General features: G+C 40.1%; 1 protein-coding gene and 1 pseudogene across 1 annotated transcript in view; both read left to right on the top strand.

Annotated features, from left to right (window-relative positions):
- The window catches only part of wdr11 (WD repeat domain 11), a 151787-nt gene extending 137480 nt beyond the window's left edge, over positions 1-14307 (top strand). Inside the window, exons 25-29 of the mRNA XM_017694158.2 lie at positions 5347-5512; positions 7203-7300; positions 9250-9395; positions 11788-11867; positions 13392-14307. Of these exons, the coding sequence (XP_017549647.1) occupies positions 5347-5512; positions 7203-7300; positions 9250-9395; positions 11788-11867; positions 13392-13594 (693 nt within the window). The 3' untranslated portion in view covers positions 13595-14307. The remainder of the gene's footprint in view (positions 1-5346; positions 5513-7202; positions 7301-9249; positions 9396-11787; positions 11868-13391) is intronic.
- LOC119263532 lies at positions 10997-11173 on the top strand (annotated as a pseudogene).
- Positions 14308-23711: the final 9404 nt, after the last annotated feature.

The raw sequence follows: 23711 nt of genomic DNA, 5'->3' as shown, positions 1-23711 counted from the left end.
CCATCAGTCCACCATTCAGAGTCTGCTAAGTCAGAGCTGTACAAGTGAAATGGGCCCTAAATGTACAGGTAGTGTAGACTATTCTCACAGTGTCCACTCACTAAAAACATTAACCTGCTTTGATATGGCAATATCTTAACAGAGGGTAAGGTTCTTGTTCATTTTACTGCTAAGTGTGCATTCAGGGAATGTTGACGTGACCAGGTGAACAAATTGAACGCAAAACAGGTGGACAGAGGAGCTATGCTTGCTAGGTTAGCTTTGGCTTTCTTTGATGCAAAGGCCATAGTTTTGTTAAAGCTGTTTAGGTCAGACTAGTGAGGGTACTGCTTATGTAAGCACTGCTCAAGATTAGGACCTCCTAGTTGACATTGGAAAAGGAGAACTTAACCAAAATGTATCAGTTGTATCAGTTTTAGGATCATATTTAGATTCCTTGGGGCTTTACAAGTTCTCCTTTATTTGAAACTGAGACTAAGGGTAAGCTGTGCTAGTCCTTTAAATAATATAGATATTATGTTTTTCTGGTTTTACCCTTTCGTAAACGTAATGTAATTTCACTCCAGTGTGTACTTGTACATAGATGGAATGACAAAAGCCTCTTGACTTGACTTGTTACAAGTTGACGTAATCTTGTAACACAGTCTTTACTGCCCGCCTACCGACAAGCTTGGCATGCCCTCACACCAAGAACTACAGAGTAAAAGCTTACTGCTCTGAAACATCCTGCTGTGTCCAGTTCACGAAGGTGGATCAGGTCTACCCACATGTTCTACCTGAATTTCAGGATCTGACTCAACCTGATGTGACAGAACTGACGCCATTGTAATCACATTGGTGTAGAGGAGGAACTTGTGGCAAGATGCTGCTCTGTTGCTTGACCAGTCAAAGCAGAGTAGGTGAGATGACCAATGAAAGCACACTGGGCTCGTCATGAGACAGATACAGGAGCACTTAACAGAGCATTTCAGACAGAAAGGGAACAGAAGTGTACAGTATGAGAAAGAGTGAATGCATTTGCATGCGTTTACAATCCGATAACAGATCCAATGCAGAAAATCAGATTTTGAATCAGACAGTAATCAGATTTCTGCTTTGCAACCAACCAGTAAACTCACAGAAAAAGACATGAGGTAAACATGAACGTAAAACTCGAACTTCATTCAGCATTCAAGATGCTTTTATTGTCACTACACAGGGTATAGTGAAATTAAAAAGCAGTCCAGTTGGTGCCTAAACACATAATAGAACAGTTACATTAACAAATAACTAGAAAAATAAATAGTCTTAATAAAGTGTCTGCACTGTTATTGCACAGTAACCCGTAAAAGTATTGGACATGTATAGTAAATCACAGTAGTATAGGGTAGAGTTTGTCATAAGGTGCTGTAAGATGTAAACAAGTATACAGTTTAAAATATGCAATATATGTATGTATATGTGTGCAACTGTGAAGCTCGGGATGTTATAAGTGCAGTAGGATGTAAACATACAGTAAGTTATGCAAGGTGAAGGGAAAAGGAGTGTAAACAAGTCCTGATGTTCATGCTGTGGCTTTTCTTTAAACATCATCTAGAAGATGACAAATATTTAAACACTTTATTTCGTGTTTGGTTTCAGCGCCATTCCAAAAGCGTTTTGTGGCCATCTCACGGCAACGCAGTTTGCTTATTTCTGGTCTCGCCCATCTGAACGAATCTGAAAGAAATCAGAGTAAGAGTTTATGTGCACTGAGGAGTTCAAGAACCTGATTACTTGAGGAATAAAGCTGTTGCAGAGTCTGGCAAAGGTGGCACGGATGCTCCGGTACCTTCTACCAGATGGCAGCGGTGAAAAAAAGTCTGTGTGAGGGATGGACGGGGTCGTCCACAGTGCTGGTGGTGTACATGTCCATGATGGAGGGGAGAGAGACCCCCATGATCTTCTCAGCTGTCCTCACTATACGCTGTCTTGCGGTCTGAGGTGGTGCAATTCCCAAACCAGGCGATAATGCAGCTGCTCAGGATGCTCTCCACAGTCCCCCTGTAGAACATGGTGAGGATGAGAGGGGGAAGATGAGCCTTCTTCAGTCTCCGCAGGAGGTAGAGGTGCTGCTGGGCTCTCTTGGCTATGGAGTTGGTGTTGAGGGACCAGGTGAGGTTATCTGTGATGTGGACACCGAGGAACTTGGTGCTCCTGACGATTTCCACAGCAGAGCCAGTGATGTTCGGTGGGGGGTGGTCACCTCTCCTTAGTTTTATCTGCATTCAGACAGGTTGTTGGCTCCGCACCAGTCTGTTAGCCGCTGCACTTCCTCTCTGTACGCTAACCACCACAGTCGTGTCATCAGCGCCATCAACTTGATTATGTGATTTGAGCTGTACTTTGCAGTACAGTCATGAGTCAGTAGAGTGAACAGCAGTGGACTGAGCACACAGCCCTGAGGGGCACCAGTGCTCAGTGTGGTGGTGCTGGAGATGTTATTTCCTATCCTGACTAACTGAGGTCTCTCAGATAGGAAATCCAGGATCCAGTTACAGAAGGAGGCATTCAGGCCCAGCAGGCTCGTTTTTCCAGTCAGCTGCTGAGGAATGATGGTGTTGAATGCTGAACTGAAGTCTATGAACAGCATTCTGACGTAGGTGTCTTTATTGTCCAGGTGGGTGAGAGCCAGGTGGAGTGTGGTGGAGATGGCATCGTCTGTTGAGCAGTTGGGCAATATGCAAATTCTAGTGGGTCCAGTGGAGGAGGAAGCTGGTCTTTAATGTGCCTCATGACAAGCCTCTCGAAGCACTTCATGATGGTGGGAGTCAGTGCAACGGGACGGTAGTCATTGAGGCAGGACACTGGAGACTTCTTCGGCACAGGGATACTTGAAGCACGTTGGGATGACTGCAGTGCTCAGAGAGATGTTGAATATGTGCATGAGAACATCAGCCAGCTGTGCAGCGCATTCTCTGAGCACTCTGCCTGGTATGCTGCCGGATCCTGGTGCTTTTCATGGGTTGACTCTGTGTAGAGTTCTTCGCACATCAGCAGTGGACAGACACAATACCTGTTCACTTGCAGGGGGTTTGGTTTTTCTCATCGTCGTGCCATTCTGTGCCTCAAACAGAGCGTAGAAGTTGTTAAGCATGTCTGGAAGGGAGGCATCACTGTCACAAGCAGGTGGAGGTGACTTGTAGTTGGGATGGCCTGGATGCCCTGCCACATGCGCCGTGTGTCAGCAGTGTTTTGAAAATGAGAGTACTGACTTCAGATTGGCATGATTGATATCACCTACATCAATAAACAGTCTATCTGGGTGTATGTTTTGCAGATCGCTGATAGTGCTGTACAGCTTGTTCTTTGCCTAGACTTATCTCTCTAGGCAAATAAAATGGCGTGACTCTTACAATCGCAAACTCCACCAGCGGTGAGCAGTGACTGGAGACTAGCACCGTGTTTTTACACCATTCAGTGTTGATGTAAACACACAATCCTCCACCTCGAGTCTTACCGCACAGCTCAGTGTCTCTATCCACACGGAAGCACAACAGGCCGTTGAGCTGAACGGCTAAGTCCGGAGTGGAGCTCGACATCCATGTCTCCATAAAAACAAAAACACAGCAGTCCCTGAACTCACAACTTATTAAATTTCTAGATCAGAGTATGGTATTTACACGACCGTTTGAATAATTGCTGAAGAAATTATTGATTCTATTGGCCCCCAACAATTTAAAATAAAATAATCCCCTTTAATGTACAGCCTTGAGTACTACAGCATTACCAAACACATTCATCAGTCAGAGTTATTATTATCAATGGATATTTGAGAACTTCCTAACATTGCTTATAGACAGAAAGGCCATTTGAACACCACTAGCCCTTTACCAATTACCCTTGTCCTTTAGCGAGACTGAAGAGGTAAGCAGCTGTGATGGCTAATGACATAGGAAATGCCATAAGCTCTATGGATTTTGACAGTTAATATGGAATTTAGGTGAGTTTATCTCTGATTATTACCCTATTTGAGCAGATGAGAAGAATGGGGTGCCCTTCAGCTTTTTATTGGATGGATTTGTTCGTCTTTCTTCTGCTTGCTCACTCTCTCTTTCTCTCCCTCGCACTCACACACTCATTGAGGCATGCACCTCGCAAATTATCCTGCATACAACCCCCTGCAATCTTCTGCTATCTTCTGTGGTCTTTGGAAGACAAATCAATGGCTGAGTGTGTGGGAGCATTTTCAATTAGAGCTTTTCATGGGTGGCTAAACATAAAAAGCATTGTGTGCGTTCCCTTATACGTTCTTGGCCATTGCGTTTGAGTATTACAGACATCAACAGCATCTGTTTTCCAGTGAGGAAGACTTTTTAATAAGTATCAAAGAGTAGAGATAATATTCTGGAGCAGTTAAGCGGGCAGCATGCTTCAGATGATGACATTTTGAAACAAAACAATATTTTGGCAAATATGATATGGTAGTTTGAGTTGTTTGTCTTAGACCTCCCCAGACTGTCATTGGTTCAAATCACCACACTTTTCATTCTGAGACCTCCCTCTGTCCGTAATTGATCCTAATCTCCATGTCACATTCATAGTTCTAAAACCAACCCTGACTGTGATTGGTCCTAATCACCTTGGCATTGTGTTCTGAGACCTCCCCCGACAGATTTGACCTAATCACCTTGTAGTTGTGTTCTGAGACCTCCCCCTGACTGCAATTGGTCCTACTCACCTCATCTTGTATTCTGAGACCTCCCCCTGACTGTGATTGGTCCTAATCACCTCATCGTTGTGTTTCTGAGACCTCCCCCTAAGTGTGATTGGTCAAAATCACTCCATAATCTATTTTGAGACGACCTCCCTCTTACAATGATTCGTCCAAATCACTGCATTATTTATTCTGGGACCTCCCCCCAACTGTGATTGGTCCTAAGCTGTTGTTTTGTTAAATAGAATAGAAGGTTAATGTGCATGCCTTTATTATGTTGTTGGTTTTTTGTTTTTTTTTAAAGAGTTTAGGATTTCTGGGAATGAGTGAACTCATATGAAGAATTAAGATTAGAGCAAGGTTCAGATTTTTTTTTCTCCAAACTTTTTCTCCAAACTCACATCCTTATGAATTCTGTGAATTCTACTCAATGCCAGAGTGGCTTAAGTTATTAAGCACTGCTCATAACGTAATAAATAGAAATGATTTTACTGCTACTCTACTGCTTTGTTTACAATCTGAAGTCAGAGCAGAGCACCCGCTTCTGTCTGCTGTGCTCGGAATCTACGTATTCTTTATGTAAGTGTTAATGTAATCAGACTCATGAGTCAGTTACCGAAAACCAGTTCATTTACAGGCTACGTAACTTTGATGTTTGCTTGTCTCCTCAGACGGATCGAGCGGTGCAGCTGCTGTTGGAAACGAGCGCAGATAACCCCAGCTACTACTGCGACTCACTCAAGGCCTGTCTGGTGACCACCATCCCCTCCTCCGGGCCGTCCCAGAGCACCATCAAGCTGGTAGCCACCAACATGATCGCCAGTGGCAAACTGGCAGGTACACAAAATATCACTCAGTATCGTCGATTTCCACCTGTGTAGCTTTCCCTTGACAGGCTGTCCGATATTCCTGAGACCCTTCAACATGCACTCCATGTTTTTCATCACTTTTAAGTCATGTTGTAATTGTGGGTACATTTCATATAATTTCATATGGGCTATATTTTTCATCAATTTACAATATTATGCAAAAGTCAGAGACCATCCTTTATTTCCAGTCGGCTTTTAACTCCAATCAAATGGCTATTTAATACAAGTTCTTCATTTTTCTAAGTTTTCTGAGAAGATAACCTGCTTGCTTGAGGAAGGAGCAAGTAATTTTGGCTTTTTGATAACTACCTTTTAATTTGATCTGTGTCATTTTCTTATATGATTCTAAATTAATACTTATAATTTTTTTGATTATTTTTAAGCTTTATCATCTGTGTGTAAAGCACTTTGTGCTACCATTGGCATAAAAAGTGCTATATAAATATAAAAAATTATTATTGTTAAGTTGGCTTGGAAAAGCGAACTTACTGTTCTTCATAATCTTCTTTTTATTATTATTCTACACTCAAAAAATAAAATGTTTCTTGTCCCACAGTTTTTGAACTAGAGCCACAAAACTTGCAGAATTGTAGGACCTATACCCGATTAGGTTGCTTGTGCTTTTCTAAGCGATCCGACGTAACCTTCAAACATGATACTTTTACCCCATAGGAAATAAATAGGCAGAATGTTCAGGACATTCAAATAAATCACCATAAGTGATGTCAAATCTGGTTGGGCATCTCACACACACACACTCTAATGCACAGCAGTATAGGTATTTAAGGTGGAACTTCATTTAAGGTAGCACTAAAATTAAGGTGGCACTGAATTTAAGATGAAACGGCAATTAACAGAATTTAAGGTGAGACTGCAATTAACATAGCACTAAATTTAAGGTGGTACAGAATTGAATGAACTTCATTTACGGTGGCACCCACCAATGCATTACCATCCACCTTGGATACTGCAGCATCTGCTTAACAGCAATTAAACAACAATCAGCACATTCCACCATTTTAACTTTTTAATGCAATTAGCTGGCTTTTTCAAGCCAACTTAAAGTTCATTCATGAAGTTTCCCTTTCTGGTTATTATTATCATTATTAAAGCTTTTGTTAGTGTTCACAAAAAAAATTTAAATATCCCAAAAAGTAAAAATGTAACCATTTGAAAACGATTTTAAACCCCTAGTTCTTAGTTTCACTCCTTTCAGAAAGACGTCAAAGAAGGCACTACACAGCCTCCGCAGGGAACCCAAGGCACTTTTCCTCTTCACTTCACGAAAAAAAAAAAATAGGGAGCCAAACTCCAGCCCTCATGATAACACCCCTCAGCCCTGAACACCACACATATACACACACAAATGCATTTGTCAAGGGACTTCCAGAACTGTTGTTGGTAATTGACCGTGCCATTTTGCTGTTTTTACTCCCTTATCTCTCTCTCTCTCTCTCGCTCTCTCTCTCTCTCTCTCTCTCTCTCTCTCTCTCTCTCTCTCTCTCGCTCTCTCTCTCTCTCTCTCTCTCTCTCTCTCTCTCTCTCTCTCTCTCTTGCTCTCTCTCTCGCTCGCTCTCTCTCTCTCCCTCTCTCCCTCTCTCCCTCTCTCTCTCTCTCCCTCTCTCCCTCTCTCTCTCTCTCCCTCTCTCCCTCCACAGAGGGAGTGCAGTTGCTGTGCCTGATTGACAAAGCAGCGGATGCATGTCGGTATCTGCAGACGTACGGGGAATGGAACCGTGCTGCCTGGCTGGCAAAGGTACAGCCCCCGCCAGAAGCTGTCAGCCTCACAGGTCTACTGTATGAGGCAGGCACTGCCAAAAATGTTAATGGGGAAAAAGTGGAGCTGAATGGGTTTGGGGTACTTTCATACTGTGGAATAGATAGGATGCACATAACCTGTCACAGTATTCATTTGGATCTGCCACCCGGCAGAAACAAAGCCAGTCAGCCGGCCAAGACATACTCAGCATACAAATTACTGTCAATGGTATTGTGTTGATATTGTCATCAAGTATCCCTCAGGCTATGGCAGTCTGTTACATATCTGGCTGCCAAAGGGTCGCTGTGTTCCTCTCCTTTAGATAATTTTCATAAAATTCTTGCTGATATGCACCAATCAGGCATAACATTATGACCACCTCCTTGTTTCTGCACTTATTGTCCACTTTATCAGCTCCACTTACTCTATTGGTGCACTTTGTAGTTCTACAGTTACAGACTGATACTTTGTTACCCCCTTTTACCCTGTTCTTCAGTGGTCAGGACCACCATGGACCCTCACAGAGCAGGTACTATTTGGGTAGTGGATCATTGCAGTAACACTGACGTGGTGGTGGTGTGTTAGTTTGTGTTGTGCAGGTACGAGTGGATCAGACACAGCAGTGCTGCTGGAGTTTTTAAGTGTCCACTCACTGTCCACTCTATTAGACACTCCTACCTTGTCAGTGGACAATAGCTCATCTGCTGCTGTACAGTTTGTGTTGGTCATCCTCTAGTCCTTCATCAGTGGTCACAGGTCGCGGCCTACAGGATACTGCTGGCTGGATGTTTTTGGTTGGTGGACTATTTTCAGTCCAGCAGTGACACTGAGGTGTTCAAGAACTCCAGCAGCACTGCTGTGTCTGATCTACTCAGACCAACACACACTAACACACCACCACCTCATCAGTGTTACTGCAGTGCTGAAAATGATCCACCACCCAAATAGTACCTGCTCTGTGAGGGTCCATGGTGGTCCTGATCGCTGAAGAACAGGGTAAAAGGGGGCTAACAAAATATGCAGAGAAACAAGCAGGTGCTCATAATGTTATGCCTGATCAGTGTAGTTTAAATACAGGTTATTTTATTTGCATTTCATGTAGTGTCACTGTTCCTTCCAGACTGAGCTTTATGTTTCTCAAGGACTCCAGAAGATGCTGCCTTGTAAAGATGTTACTCAGTTGACACTGAGTTCTGGAATCATTGAACAACCCAGCCAATGGCAATGATCCTTGTCCAGTTCTTTGTTTCTTTCTTCAGAAAAGTGCAGCTTTGTCATTCTTCTGAGAGGAGTTTTAGAGTCTTTGTATTTATGGCTGTGGTTTTGTTTTCCTAATTATAACCTATCACGATAGAATAATTGGGACCATAAGGGTTATTTTGTCTGCAAACCTCAATATTTCCAGAATGGTACCCAGAATATATATGGGGAGAAAGCAGTGAATATGTGATGAGAGTGAGCGAGTGGTTATTTTACCCTTTTTTTCAAACTGACACATTAATGGGAGGTTTCAAATGGTCACTGGCCAAGGTTTAATTGAAAATGTCTCTGAATAGCAGAGCTCGGTGGTTATTCCAGGTTTTTAATGCAGTAGGGGAGTCCGGGTCAGGTCATAGTGCTTTTCGGCAATTACGTTTGCTGAATAGCCTGAGGACGTGATGTCCTGAGATGAAGACGAGGGAGCTGTGATGGGAGGCATTAACTTCTCTTGTGGACGAGGGGCAGTCATGTCACTGTGCTTCAGTTCTTCAGCTGCTTTTGAGCTCGTCAAACTGAGATCAGTATGAGTTTTCTTTTTGTAGGTGGTGACAGTCTGAAGGGCCTTTCAGGAAGAAGCGTGTCCTGCATCGTTTGCTCTACAGCGTCGTTGCCTAATCTGAACTGTTGCCTATATTCCTGACAAGTGGGTTTATATGGGATAACAAAGCGCTCTCTCTTCCCCTCAGGTGCGTCTGAACCCTGCAGAGGCTTCAGACGTGCTGAAGCGCTGGGCCGAGCACCTCTGTTCTCCTCAGGTCAACCAGAAGTCTAAAGCCATACTAGTTCTGCTGTCGCTGGGCTGCTTCCACAAAGTGGGCGAGATGCTCCACAGGTCTGCATCTCTCATCCCCATCCTCCTCTCCTTCCCCACTCCCTCACCTCTGTACATCCTTCCTTTCTTTTCTCTCATCGAGTGTAGCCAGTCTTGGTCTTTTCCTTCTGTTCTTCTCATGGTACAAGAGTCTTGGTTGTGAGCAGGTGCACATATTATAAGCCCGGGTTAATCCAGAAACAACCACTGACACTACATTCTCCTCCTCGCTTTGCTTGTAAGTGAGAAAATGAACATTTTTCTTTTTTTAAACCCAAATAACGTTTCAGAACGCAAGCCTATACTCTTAAATTAGAGAATTAAAGAACAGCAAAACCTAATAAACACCTACACTCCAAAAAAAGCAGTATCTTGGCAAGTGAAATCATCACATATCTGGTGAATAAATCTAATCATTCTCATGCTGACATTGCTGCAAGTGTGTTATGAGAACATATGAAAAGAATCATTATTTCTAGACATTTCTATATGCTTTAAGTAAGTTTACCAAGTGCAGTGATCTCTGTATTTGCAAATAAATTTGTTTCTAGCATATTTCTTAAAATAAGCAAAATTATCTCCCAATATAGTGAGATACTTTCACTTAAAAAAAAGAATTAAAGCAAGTAAAATGTCTAGAAATAAGTTACATAGTCTTAATTACAGTGATCTCAGCAGGACAAATATTGTAAATGATATTGATTTTTTTTAAGTGAAAAAACGTATTCCCTACCAAAAACCACACTTAAATATGCCATTTCTTACTGAACTTAGGGCACAGTTTCTATGCATTTGCTTAGTTTAACATATTGGGGAAAAACTACAAATGTGCCATAACTTTTGCACAGGCCACATTTGATGTTTTATATTTTTCCCCCAACATATTAATATTCAGCAAATAAGCAGTACACATTAATCTGTTAACATTTTTTTTATTAAGTTATTTTATTTAGTGACATGATCTACCAATATTAGCAGACCCTGGTCAGATTCCATGGTTTGTTGATATACTAAGTGTGAATGACACATCCTCTACAGAGACACCATGACGCTTTATTTGCTTACCGATGCGATGACGCTTTATTAGTTTACTATATTGAAACACATTTTGTTTTTTTAATCCCCCCCATATGTTAAATTGAGTAAATAAACAATAATTGTGTATTAAAATAAAAAAAAATAAAAAAAATCAATAATGCATGGAATCTGGCCAGGGTGCTTAAACTTTTGCCTGTGAATGTATGTACCAAAAAACTACACCACTTTATAGCCTTTATAGTCTTTATTTCTTAGAATTAACCAAGCTGCCATGTAAATGAGCTCTCTTCCGATTGGCTGCCCCCTATTGTGCCACATTCAAAAAGCAATCTGGGCTTGAACACTCCTTGTAACTTCAGCATGAGTGGGCAGAGCTTAACTTTTGTGCGCTGAATAGGCAGATGTATGTAAATGTGCTGTTTTTTGTGACATCATAAAATCTGTAAACTCACACTGGGCTGTTTTTGCAGCATTTTTTTCCTGTATAAACTGGGGAGGCAGTGGGGTAGTTTTGTTTACAGACCACATCAGACTCGTATTATTTAAGTAAAGAAAATTCAGTTTCCCAAGATTTGCGCTCTTCTGTCGCTTCTCTGCCTTTTGGCTAAGATCAAGTGTAGTATCTGTTCTCATCAGATTAATATCTGATATGAGGACTACATATTAAATAGATTTCTAGAACAGGGAGACGGAAGAACTTGCTCCATCCGCTCCACTCATCGACCAGGTATTGCAGTACCTCCAGGAACGGTGCACCTCCTTTTCAAGGTAGTCGTGGGCTGGAGGTTAGGGAACCAGCCCTGTGACTGGGAGGTCGCTGGGTTGATCCCTTGAGTCGACAGTATGTGACTGAAGTGCTCTTGAGCAAGACACCTAACCCCCAACTGGGGGGATAGGGCTGCCCACCGCACCGGGCAAGTCTGCTCCCTGCCCCCTAGTGTGTATGTGCTCACTAGTGTGTATGTGGTGTTTCACTGCACGGATGGGTTAAATGCGGAGGTGAAATTCCCCCCATTGTTGGATATAAGGGTCACTTCATCTTAATCATTAAATAGCGGTGAGGGCTTTCCAGTTCTCTATATTTCTCATTCTATTTATGTTTTCTTTCTTGATTGCCTCTATTTTTGCTGATTTTTTTGCCAGTACCGTTAGGATGAAACAGTGTGTATCCCACCCTGAGTTTCCAATCACAGAGAGTATTGATTGGTGTGTGTGTGTGCATGTGAGTGAAAGAGAGAGACTGAAGACACTTGAGAGAGCTACTTTGGATGCTTGTGTTCCTGTTGGCCACTCCAAGTAAGCTTTCTGAAGGAAGTGGCTGACAGGTTTTTACTGAAAACCTCTCGGAAAGCTGACTGATATGTTTCTCTAACAGCATGAGGCATTTTGACCGAGCAGCACTCTTTATCGAAGCCTGTCTGAAGTACGGCGTGATGGAGGCCAATGACACCACTAATATCCTTTCAAAGATGCCACCTTGCTGAATTGTGTGCACCTTGTCAATCTCAGTAAGTCTCAGGCTTATTATTCAGTAACTAGATAAACAATAGTGCAAGCAGATTATTCTTGAAGGGGGAATTTCACCAGTTTTTCCAAAGTGCTGCATGATTACGTAGTTAAACAGTTAAACACATTTATCCCCTGCTAAATTATATATTTATAATTATAAGTAAATGATATCTTAAATCTAGTGGATATGTTTAATATTTATCATTATGAAATTGTTTTAAGGATATTTTTAAGAACATTTGATTATTTTACTTTTCCAGACATTCTGCTTGTTTTAAGTTTCGAATGGAATTCTTACTATATTGGGAGAGATATGCTTGACACAAGCAAACTTATCCATGAATATAATACAAACTTCACTTTTAAAACTAGTAAAAATGCCTGGGAATAAATAAAAAGTATTTTTAATATATAATATTTTTTGCAACAGTCTCAGAATTAGTACCTATAGATATATCAACTAGATTTAAGATTATTTCAAAATACCATTTTTTTTGTTCAGAATGGAAATTGTTCACAGTGGTAGTGATGGGAACCAGGCATGCACCTCTAAAGGCTCCCTCACAGAAGGTTATTACATGAAGTGGGTATGAAATGTTTTATGATAGTTTTGAGAAGATTAAACATATTTTTAATCACGTTAGGAGGGATACATGCAGGGCATTTTGAGCGAACCATATTATCAAATTCATCACAGTTTCACCATCATCAACATTCCATATAAACTCAGAAGACTCGTGTAGGTTCTCTGGTGGTTCTGGATGGTAAATAAAATGTCTATATTTGTGTTGTAGTCATGGTGACCCCTAGTTCCTATCACCACCACTGTAAAGAACCATTTCACACCAAACCGCTCTGAATCTCTCTGTTTACATCTTACACTGGAATACATTTACATTTATGGCATTTTGCTGATGCTCTTATCCAGAGCGACATACAGTTTGATCATTTTACACAGGTAGGCCAAGGTGGTGTTAGGAGTCTTGCCCAAGGACCCTTATTGGTATAGTGTAGGGTGTTTGCCCTGGTCGGGGATTGAACCCCAGTCTACAGCATAGAAGGCAAAGGTGTTAACCACTACACTAGCCAACCATACAGGAATTGTGAAAAATCGATGAAATTATCCTTAAAGTTATAAACAAAAGGCCAGGTTAAACATTTAAAGATGCTAAGACTACTTCAGAAGTCTAAGTTGATAAGCCAAGCTGTCCATTTTTGGTATTAACCAGCAGATGGCTCTATAGAGAAGCTCCATTGCTCTATTTTATCCGTAAAAACCCACTCAAGGTTTTGCAAAAAGCAAATCATTTTAGTGACTTTTAAAACCAAACCTTTTTTTCAGAGACCTTCTGGTTGCCTTTTCTCCACTATCAGACAAATACTTTGAACTTGAAGAGCTTGTTGGCTTGTAGAGATGATAACCAGATCCTCTCACACCATCCGTGCATTTTCCTTAACGCTGGCTTTTACATAAGCTGATAGGTGCAGCCTTCGCCGACTACGCCCGCATACTGCGCTCCATCGGGCTGCGAGAAGGAGCAGCGCTGTGGGCCTCGCGGGCCGGAGGAGCCGGGAAGGAGCTTCTGGAGGAACTGTTCCAGGGGGATGGAGGAGGATCAGACCACACCCCTGCAGAGGAAGAGGCAGAGGCAAACCTGGGGACCACAGAATGAGTCTTACCACTGAAGGACGAGGGGTAGAGTGAGGGCTGTGGGCTAAAAGAGGACGGTAGCGGTTTCAGGCTGGGTGAAGAATGGAAAAGTATGTTTATGGCACTAAATTTTGAGAAATGTTGAAGCTCGAACTCCTGCTGTGGTGGGAATGGGTGGAAAAAAGAGAGAGAGAAAATGAAGTGGGGAAAGGTGTCGTTTAGTGTGCGATATAATGTATATGTGGAGTTGGACTTTTGTGTAGGATAAAAAAAAATCACCACCATATGCACTTCTGTAAAAGCATGCACACGTTTAGCCTCGCGTTCGTTGCCTTGTGTGGTAGTTTCGTGTCTGGCTGTGTGTTGCTGTGGGATTTCCTCATGATATTCTGCCCTTAAAGGAAAGTTTTGTCAGTATCTCTAAATTTGCGTTGTTATTACATGAAATGATAATTGTTTTATGATAGTTTTGAGAAGTTTTGGCTTAAAATGCAGATTAAGTGCATCCGAGTGAAGAATCATAATTAACTGTACTTGTCTGAAAAATGGGAACCGCTTACGCTGAGATTTTGCTTGAATGCTGCTTAAGACATTCCACATTGTCTTGTTTTTTGACTGCACTTTTTTTTTTGGCCAAATCATGACGACAGATGACAGCATAACTAGCATACATAATGATGTAATGTCTATGTATAAAATAAGTATTTATTCTTATTAAATCATAATATTTTCCAACTGGGAGAATGAAAACTTGTTGTCTCTCATCTGAATGCATGTAGAGTAGACCTGGTCCATGGCTGTAACATGGTACCCTGGTACAGAACACTGCTGGACCACATATCACACCTGTCCAAAGAAAAACATGTATCTCCAAAATTGTCATTTTACAGGAAAGGGCAAAATGTTTAGTGTAAGTTCTTATATTTTACCGGAAGTTAATGTAAAGTGGTTGCATTCCAGGTGATTTTGGAGCATTTCAGTTGGGCCGTTCATCATGAAATGCTCACACTGTCTAAAGGAGTGCTGCTGAGCTTAAATGACATAGAAAAATAAAAATGGACAAAAATGGCAAAAGTCTTATGCTTTTAAAAACTAATATAACAGATTAATAGGCTATAAAAACACATACACTAATCAGGCGTCACATTCTGACCACCTGCTTGTTTCTACACTCATTGTCCATTTTATCAGCTCCACTTACTCTATAGCTGCACTTTGTAGTTCTACAGTTACAGACTGTAGTCCATCTGTTTCTCTGATACTTTGTTAGCCCCCTTTTACCCTGTTCTTCAGTGGTTAGGACACCCATGGACCCTCACAGAGCAGGTACTATTTGGGTGGTGGGTCATTCTCAGCACTGCAGTAACACTGACGTGGTGGTGGTGTTGTGTTAGTGTGTGTTGCGCTGGTCACAAGGAGGTGGTCATAATGTTATGCCTTATCGGTGTACATTATTCTGTCATTATTCTGTAGGATGTAGAATTATAGAATTGTCCTATGGCGTTTGGCTTTAACAAGTAGGCACTTTGTATTTGCACACTTCTTGTGGACAACATGGATTACAGTGAAGCCTGAAATTATTCATACCACTGGCAAATTTTGACTTAAAGTTTCTTTTATTCAAGCAGCATTTTTTTATTGACTGGAAAGAAGATAATAAGACAATGTACAAGAGGCATCATTGTGGAAAAAAATATTTCTCAGCTTTTATTTATATTTGAACAAAAAGTGGCATGTCCAAAATTATTCATACCCTTTGCAAACTGCCACAGTCTATGGTAAAATCCAAAGGTCTATACCATTCCAAATAGTCCAAGCTGCTCTAAAGCATCCTAATTACCCTGATTCATGGGAACAGCATGCCTCTGCAGTTGGTTTGTGGACAGTCATGGCTAAGACAAAGGAGCTCACTAAGGACCTGCGGCTGCGCATTGTGGTGGGAACCTAATGATTGTGGGGGTGTTTTTCAGCCAATCGACCACGGAACCTAATTACAGTAAGCAGCACGATTCTCAACAAGATTCTCAACAGCATCAGGCAGTCTGCAGAGAAACTTGGCCTTGGGTACCAGTGGACATTTCAGCATGACAACGAACCAAAACACACAACAAAAGTGGTGAAGAAATGGTTAACAGACAAAAACATTAATGTTTTGCAGTGGCCCAGCCAGAGTCCTGACTTGAATCTAATTGAGAATCTGTGGAGGGAGCTAAAGATCAGGGTGATGGCAAGGAGACCCTCCAACCTGTAAGAGTTGGAGCTCATCGCTAAAGATGAATGGGCAAAAATACCAGTGGAGACATGCAAAAAGCTGGTCAGCAATTATAGGAAGCATTTGATTGCTGTAATAGCCAATAAAGGCTTTTCTATTGATTATTGAAATGGGTATGAATAATTTTGGACATGCCACTTTTTGTTCAAATATAAATAAAAGCTGAGAAATTTGTTTTTCCACAATGATGCCTCTTGTACATTGTCTTATTATCTTCTGGGAGATGCCGGTGTCATTTCCAGTAAAAAAAAAAAAATTGGTGGTTGAATAAAAGTAACTTTAAGACAATATTTGTCAGGGATATGAATAATTTTCAGGCTTCACTATATGTACATAGGGTTTTGTCTCTGAAGCTGTTAGTAGAAGATCAAAGAAACAGAGAAAAATCTCTGTACGTACTTAAATTCTTGTAATTCTTTTATGCATAAAATTAAGAGAATGATTAGCTTCAAAATACAGAATGTTTACTGTGTTCAGTATGAGCTCCTGTGTGTAAAATAAATAAATAAATAAATAACCTGAATCAATGACTGATATTTAAAAAAAAGAAAAGAAAAGTTACAGGTAAGTGAATCATGTGAAACCCTGTGGTACAGTGTGCTGAAGTAACTGCCCCCCTCCACGCTGTAGTGCTTTCCCTGCTCTTGAGTATGTTTATATACATACTGGGAATCATGTAACCTTAGTTTCATCACCACCGGCCGAATTTGGTCGTACAGGTGAGATGTAATTATGTAAATCCAGCCACAGAGAGCTCGTCTGCCTTCCCCGCCTGATGTGTCTGTGTGTGTGGTGCTTTATCAGTTTCTCTCCAGCCAAGCAGAAATGCGACTAAACCTGTGATAATGCGATTACCCAGTCTCTCCCCCGTTGCAAAATTTGTCCATAGTTTTCCTTGTTCGTCTTTGCCGAAGTCTTGCGTTGTTGCTATGGTAACCACATGGCTGTTTTGATGGCCGTGATAAACTCAGATAGATCACAGCTGAGCTGATTTCTTTATATCGTACCGTAAAACATGAGTCATATATGGTGTTTATGCTCCCATGGGTCATTGATTGATCGTCTTTGAGTCTGTGAGCCTTCTTTATTTTTATTTTTTTATTTTTTTGGCCTCTGAAGGTCCTGCTGTTCACTCCGAGTCGGCTGTGCTTTTCTTTAAACAGTTATGCTTTGTGAAAAATGACTGGAATGTTGCGTATGAATATTGGAATGATTTGCTTTTCCATTTTGTCGTTACTCTGAGTAATGGATTCCGTCTAAATGTTTACAGTGGATACACGTGTTTGCTTTGAGCTCATCAGAAGAAAATGTGTATAGAGAAAGCAATAAAAATGTGTAGGTCAAGACACATTCAGAACACTCTTTTCTCTGCATTCATATTTGCTGTGGTTCAAATTGCTGCTTCTGTTCTTCTGTTCCAGACATAAAGTGGTTGCAGACCTGATAGTTTCTTTGTTACTGGAAGAACTGCCTATTGTGTGGGTCAGTGGTTCCCCTTCCTAGTCCTGGAGAACCCCTGTCCAGTGCATTTTATTATTGTCCTGCTTTTTACCAAGGAATTAATCATGTTTATGGGACATTCTACAAAAACATCTACTTTTCCATCTATCCATAGGTGTCACTGGTGTTACTGATTGTCATCAGTGTTGCACCCAAGCATGATGACACCAGAGACATTTTTAATGAAAAGGGCAAAACAGCTGCTACAGACCGTCAAACCACATACTGTCAAACACGGAAAATCCTCTAAAATATGTAATTTAAATCATTTGTGTTCTATTTTTTCACAGTTACCTCAGAATAAAACTGGTCACGCCAGTGACATCCGCTAAAAGCTTCATATGAAATCATGAGCTAAATGAGAAAACCTCTGATAACCGAAAGACACAGTGGATTCACCATCAGTATGACTTTTATTTTAAAAGAAGAGATTTGTTACGCAGTAACGCAGCTTCCTTATGCAACATCATGCTTATTGCAGTATACAATAGCTATAGTGAGGAGAGACAAGCATTCAGACAGTTTTGTTTTTGTTATTTAATGTATTCCCACCAAATATCTATTTCAGATTCACACACAGAATATATTTTGCCTCTGTGCAAATATAAATGAGTAAAAATTATAGTATTCATAAGCATAAACAAAGACAATGTTTCAATGTTTATCTGCTTATGTATCTTTGTGATGATCCAGCTCAGAAATCCAGTTCAAACCCTTCCTGAATCTGTAGAGCCGCCCTTTCAATTCCATCTTATCACGAGATCATAAAAGACTCACATCCGGAGTTATAAGCCTATGAAGAGTGGGTGAGATACACGTCACCTGCCGCTCACCATGTGGAGCTGCTGGATTTGTCGTGTGTCTGGCTACATTCTGTGTGAAACTGACCAACGGACACTCAGGAAATCACTAAGGACTGACCGTCATGCTGGAAACCCTTCATTCTTCATTCAGTCCACATCGGAGACTCTCGTGAAACAGCGTCAGAGAGTTTACAGCTGCTGCAGTGGGTTTGGAAAGTAGTGATGAAGATAACAGCGTTTAGATATGAAACCTATGAGGATCATGTTCTATGAAGCACGTTTAGAGGAGGATTTAAGAGGATGTGAACAAATCAAGTTTCCAGAGGGTTAAAACTAAAAATATTTCCATGTATACGTAAAGGCTAGATGACTTCTGCGTTATCAATGCCACAAAAATTAGAAAAAAGGTTTGTGCCCCACACACACACAGGTGCTCCATGCAAGGTGTCTTTCTGACTAAGGAGAAGGAGTGTAAGAGAGACACAGAGAACAGTAAGCCATGCACTGCAGCACGATCCTCTCTTTTTCTGCACAAGATGCACATCGAAAATTTGGACACAAGCTTTTAGACCAATCAGGACCATTTTGTATCTGTGTTCTGTGATCAGAGGCAGTGAACACACAGCTCACTGGCCGTAACTCTGCTCTGTATCTTTGGAGAAAGAAGCTCTGATATTCTCAGGAACTCCCACAATCAAGTACGAAGACAGTTGCAACAGTACTGGACCATCACATGTCCTCAAGGGAAACATGGTGCAGAAAATATTGGAGGAGAATTGAATCTTTTCAGCCAAGAAACTGAACTTGGGAAGAAGACGCATCTTTCAAGAAGACCACAGTTGAAAACCTAAAGCAACTCAAGACTGGCTTCTAAAAGAGAAACGAGAGATTGTAAATGCAACAGAGAATATTAAATATTTTTCCCTCATCGTTTCATTTTTTTTTCATTACAGCGGTACAGTTTATCTAAATACACAAGTGTATCTTAATAGTTGTAACAACCTATTCTCGCTCATGTAATTACACTATAGTAATAACATAAATGTAACCAAAAAAGTGCACAGCTGTGAAGAGAAATGGGCCAAACCAGTGGGTTTCAGCCAACGGGCCGCAGTGGTACAGCTAAGGGGCCGTGGCTGTTTTTATTTTAAACCACAGTTTTATTGGAGTATGACCAGTGGTGGACAGTAACTAAGTAAATGTAATTTGTTACTGTACTTAAGAAGTTTTTTCGTGTATCTGTACTTTACTTAAGTATTTCCATTTCAGGCAACTTTTTACTTTCATTCCATTACATTTCAAAGTCAAATATCTTACTTTTTACTCCACTACATTTTGAAAAATCTGCCGTGTAACATGTCAAAACAAAAGAAGCACAAAGCAAGCGCACCAATGATGAACTAACCTAACCTGTAAATAGAGCACAATATAGAAATATGTCCACATATGCAGTCGTGACTGACATGTTTCTTTTTTTCTGAATTCATACAAACACCATTTCATTTTATAGTAAATTAGTTTGGGCTGGTTTATGTTTATGAACAGAGACCTACAGATCAATATAGTAAAGGAGCTCATTTGTGATCCTGAGTTTAAAGCCAGTTTTTATTCAACTTGTAACTAATTTATAAAGTAATCTTAAACTGAAACTTTGCTTGTTTGTAAAAAGTGATTTCAGAGCCACTCGGTTCTCCCTGATGGAAACTGTTTACCTTCAGTGTTTTGTGCTTATGATCATTTTAATAGACTTCAGCGTCACTAATTAATGACCTTCTATTAAAAGATTGGTTTACCAAGAGAGACACTGGAGGATTTTCACCTAAAATGAGTTCATGAAGCGAGTCTTGTTATAAAAATGATAACAGAACATTAGAGCAACAATTAATCTTTTAGCACTTTTACTTTGATACTTAAGTACATTTGAAGGTAAATACTTTTGTGCTTTTACTCAAGTGGAGGTCTAAAGGGAGGAGCTTCTACTTTTACTGGAGTAATATTTTACCTTGGGTGTCTCCACTTTAACTCAAGTACATGATTTGTGTACTTCGTCCACCTCTGAATATGACTATTTGCAAAATGCACTCTTAACGGGCTCTTTAGTAAAGACAGTGCTTCTGTGTAAGAGCATGAATCCCTCAAAGAACCATTTGAGCTCTTCTGTAAGTTGACGTTGTAACAATAGAAGAACCCTTTTTGGTGCTATATACAACACTTTCAAAAAGGTGCTATTTAGAACCATCTACAGCACATTCTCCATCAATTTGAAGATCCTGCAAAGGATGATTTGAGTGTTCATGGTTCTTTGTAGAACCACTTTCTTTCCTGAAGAACCCTTGATGAACCATAGCACAGGCATTTTCTCTGTGACCTCCATACAGCTTCCCCTCTATATAGGATGAGGCTCTGCCTTTGGGCTGTACCACCATCAAGAAAAGGAAACCAATTAAGATATAATCAGTGAGCACATCACATTTGAGAGTTTGTGACAAGTTTGTTTTACTCATCCAACTAAACACAATGTGAAGAATAATTGCACTCCTACTTTGAGCCTTTAGAGGTGCTGCCTCCTGCTTACACCAGCTCACATGGTGAAACCCCACTAACCACACCTCTAGAGGCTTCCCTCCATATTGCCTGTTTGGATGCATTCCTACATGGAACTCCCAGGTCAGTATTTAATGCACTAAATAAGTTGTTACAGTAATTCTATTCTTCCATTTAATAGTAAGTTTAAATACAAATATAGCCACAAGCGGCAATGAGCAGGTTCAAGGACGCACCAGTAGTACAGGCCCGTCTGCAGGTTTAGTTCATTCAACCTAAAAAGGCCTCAAGCTGTTTGGGTTCTATTCATAGGCAGAGTGAATAGAACTAGAAATTATATGATGAATTTGATGAACTGACATTATTATTGAATTATGCCAGTTCATCATAAAGGCCTTGAGTTGTCATAAACAATGAGCAGAGGTCTTTATACACAAGTTTCCATTCATATGTACTGAGCTACACTGGTTTGTAGAACATCCAAGAGGTTTTCAACATAGGTGTCAGAACTACATGACTAATGGCAGTATTTCTCACATAGTAGTACTTACACAGTGGATTGGTTGTATATTTAACCATTTGGTTTGATGTAGGCCATAGTGAGGCCCAGCGCACTCATAAGGAGTCCTTTAGGTGTAGAGGAGCTCAATGAAAGTGGGTCAGAATTAGTCAAAAGGCCTGAATATGGTATGATTATTGATTAGAGACCATATCCAAAGACGTTTACCAAGTTTTGGTCACATTGACTTTTTGACCTTTGTATATTAAGTCTTTGTATAATGCAGTCTTTGAATGAATAAGCCCAAATACCACACAAACAGTACAATTTTTGACATAATATGCAATTAGAAAGTTGTTCATGTGAGTGAACGGAGTTGAATGGCACCATTTGTTTATCTCGCAACCTTGTAATAACATTGTAATAGCATTTTCATTGATTTTGAAGTGTTTTTGAGTTTTAAAGTGCCCCCTAAAGGCCAAAAATGGAATACACCCTTACAGTCTCAGTATGTAAAAATCCTTAAAGTTTGGAGATTATCTGGCCAATGACTGTTGAGTTATAACAAATCAAGTTAGCAATGCAATGACCACAGTAATTAATTCATTGCTCCACATGACACTGAGTAGTAAACTCAATATGTTTTTGATCATTATTTACCTAAAGAGGCCACAGAGTTTTTCTAATCGAATTTTGAAAACTTTCGATCAAAATCCAGAGACTAGTTTGAAAAGAGGGGTTTTTGTACAGTTAATGATTACTAAAAAACGGTGCAGTTTTGTAATAAACATGCATTTGGATTCATATGGAGTTTGTCTCAAAATTGTAATAATATAGTAATGACAATGTTTATTTTTTATGAATAGCTCCCCCCTGTGGTGAAATCTTTTGAAACTTGACTGATTGTTAGACTGTGGGCACATGTAGACACCATTCAAGTTTCATGATGATTGGTTAATGTTAAGCCTGTCCAAAGCCTGCTAAATTCTGATTTGCCAAGGGTGAGCACAAATTTCAATATATCAAATTGTCCTTATGACTTATAGTATGGGCATTAGATGCATGCAAAGTTTCAGCTTGATCAGATGTACAGATGCTGAGAAACAGTCATGTAGCATTAACTCCACCCCCTAATTACATATACGCATAACAATCGAATGGCCACATCAGAATCTTCTGACAAATATGTCTGTCAAGTTTGAAATTTGTTGGCTGAAGGATTGTCGAGTTACAGAATTTTAAATTTGAATACTTTTTGTAAGTTGCTCTGGATAAGAGCGTCTGCTAAATGCGGTAAATGAATTTATCCAGAAGGGTTCATTTGCATATGGCAGCCATGCTGTTTAGAAAATTCAACATGTTTTTGATAATTATTGAGGTGCAGGCTCTTCTGAATTTTTTGACAGATACATGAGGATCGGGCAAAAATTGGAGGACTAGTTCGCAAAAGTAGGTTTTGCATATTATACAGAAAAACTTTGGGGGCGGAGCTAAATGGTCCCAATTGCAAAGTGGTTTGTTTGGACCCAAAGAATCAGGAAAAAAAGTGTTTTGTCTGTAAACATTTTGGTTTAAGAGTTATAAACCAAGTTATAAGGCAAAACACATTTATCTGCGCTATAGCACCCCCTTCAGGTTGATTGGGCTGATGTGCGCCTGAGTAGCAGGAGGGACTACTACTTACTGACCAAGTTTCGAGTCTCTAGGACACAGTTTGGGCTGTGTGTTCCATTTCAGGGCAGAAAAAGAATAAGAAAAATCTTGACAATTCCGATATGGTTCAACGCACTACACGCTTACCAATAGGCTAGAGAAAGATAGTCCTGAGCTCAGATACTGCTAGAAACAAAAAGAAAAGGAACAGAGTTGAACACAGAGCAGTGCAATACAATATAACTCACTGCGATACAATACAAATGAATGCAACACACTACAATACACTACAATACAGTGCAATACAATACACTACAGTACATTACAATACAGTACAGCACAATACAATACACTACAATACAATACAATACACTACAACACACTACAATACAGTGCAATACAATACACTACAGTACAATACAATACACTACAGTACAATACGATACACTAAAATACAATACACTACAGTACATTACAATACAGTACAGCACACTACAATACAATAAACTACAATACAATACACTACAATACAGTGCAATACAATACACTACAGTACATTACAATACAATACACTTCAGTACATTACAATACACTAAAATACAATACAATATACTACAATACAACACTACAATACAGTGCAATACAATACACTACAGTACAGCACACTACAATACAATACACTACAACACACTACAATACAGTGCAATACACTACAGTACAGCACACTACAATACAATACACTACAACACACTACAATACAGTGCAATACAATACACTACAGTACATTACATTACAATACACTACAGTACATTACAGTACACTAAAATACAATACAATATACTATAATACAACACTACAATACAGTGCA

The sequence above is a fragment of the Pygocentrus nattereri genome, chromosome 5 (genome assembly GCF_015220715.1).
Source record: "Pygocentrus nattereri isolate fPygNat1 chromosome 5, fPygNat1.pri, whole genome shotgun sequence".
NCBI lineage: Eukaryota > Metazoa > Chordata > Actinopteri > Characiformes > Serrasalmidae > Pygocentrus > Pygocentrus nattereri.
The sequence above is the reverse complement of the archived record's forward strand: the minus strand, read 5'-3'. Positions and strand labels throughout refer to the sequence as shown.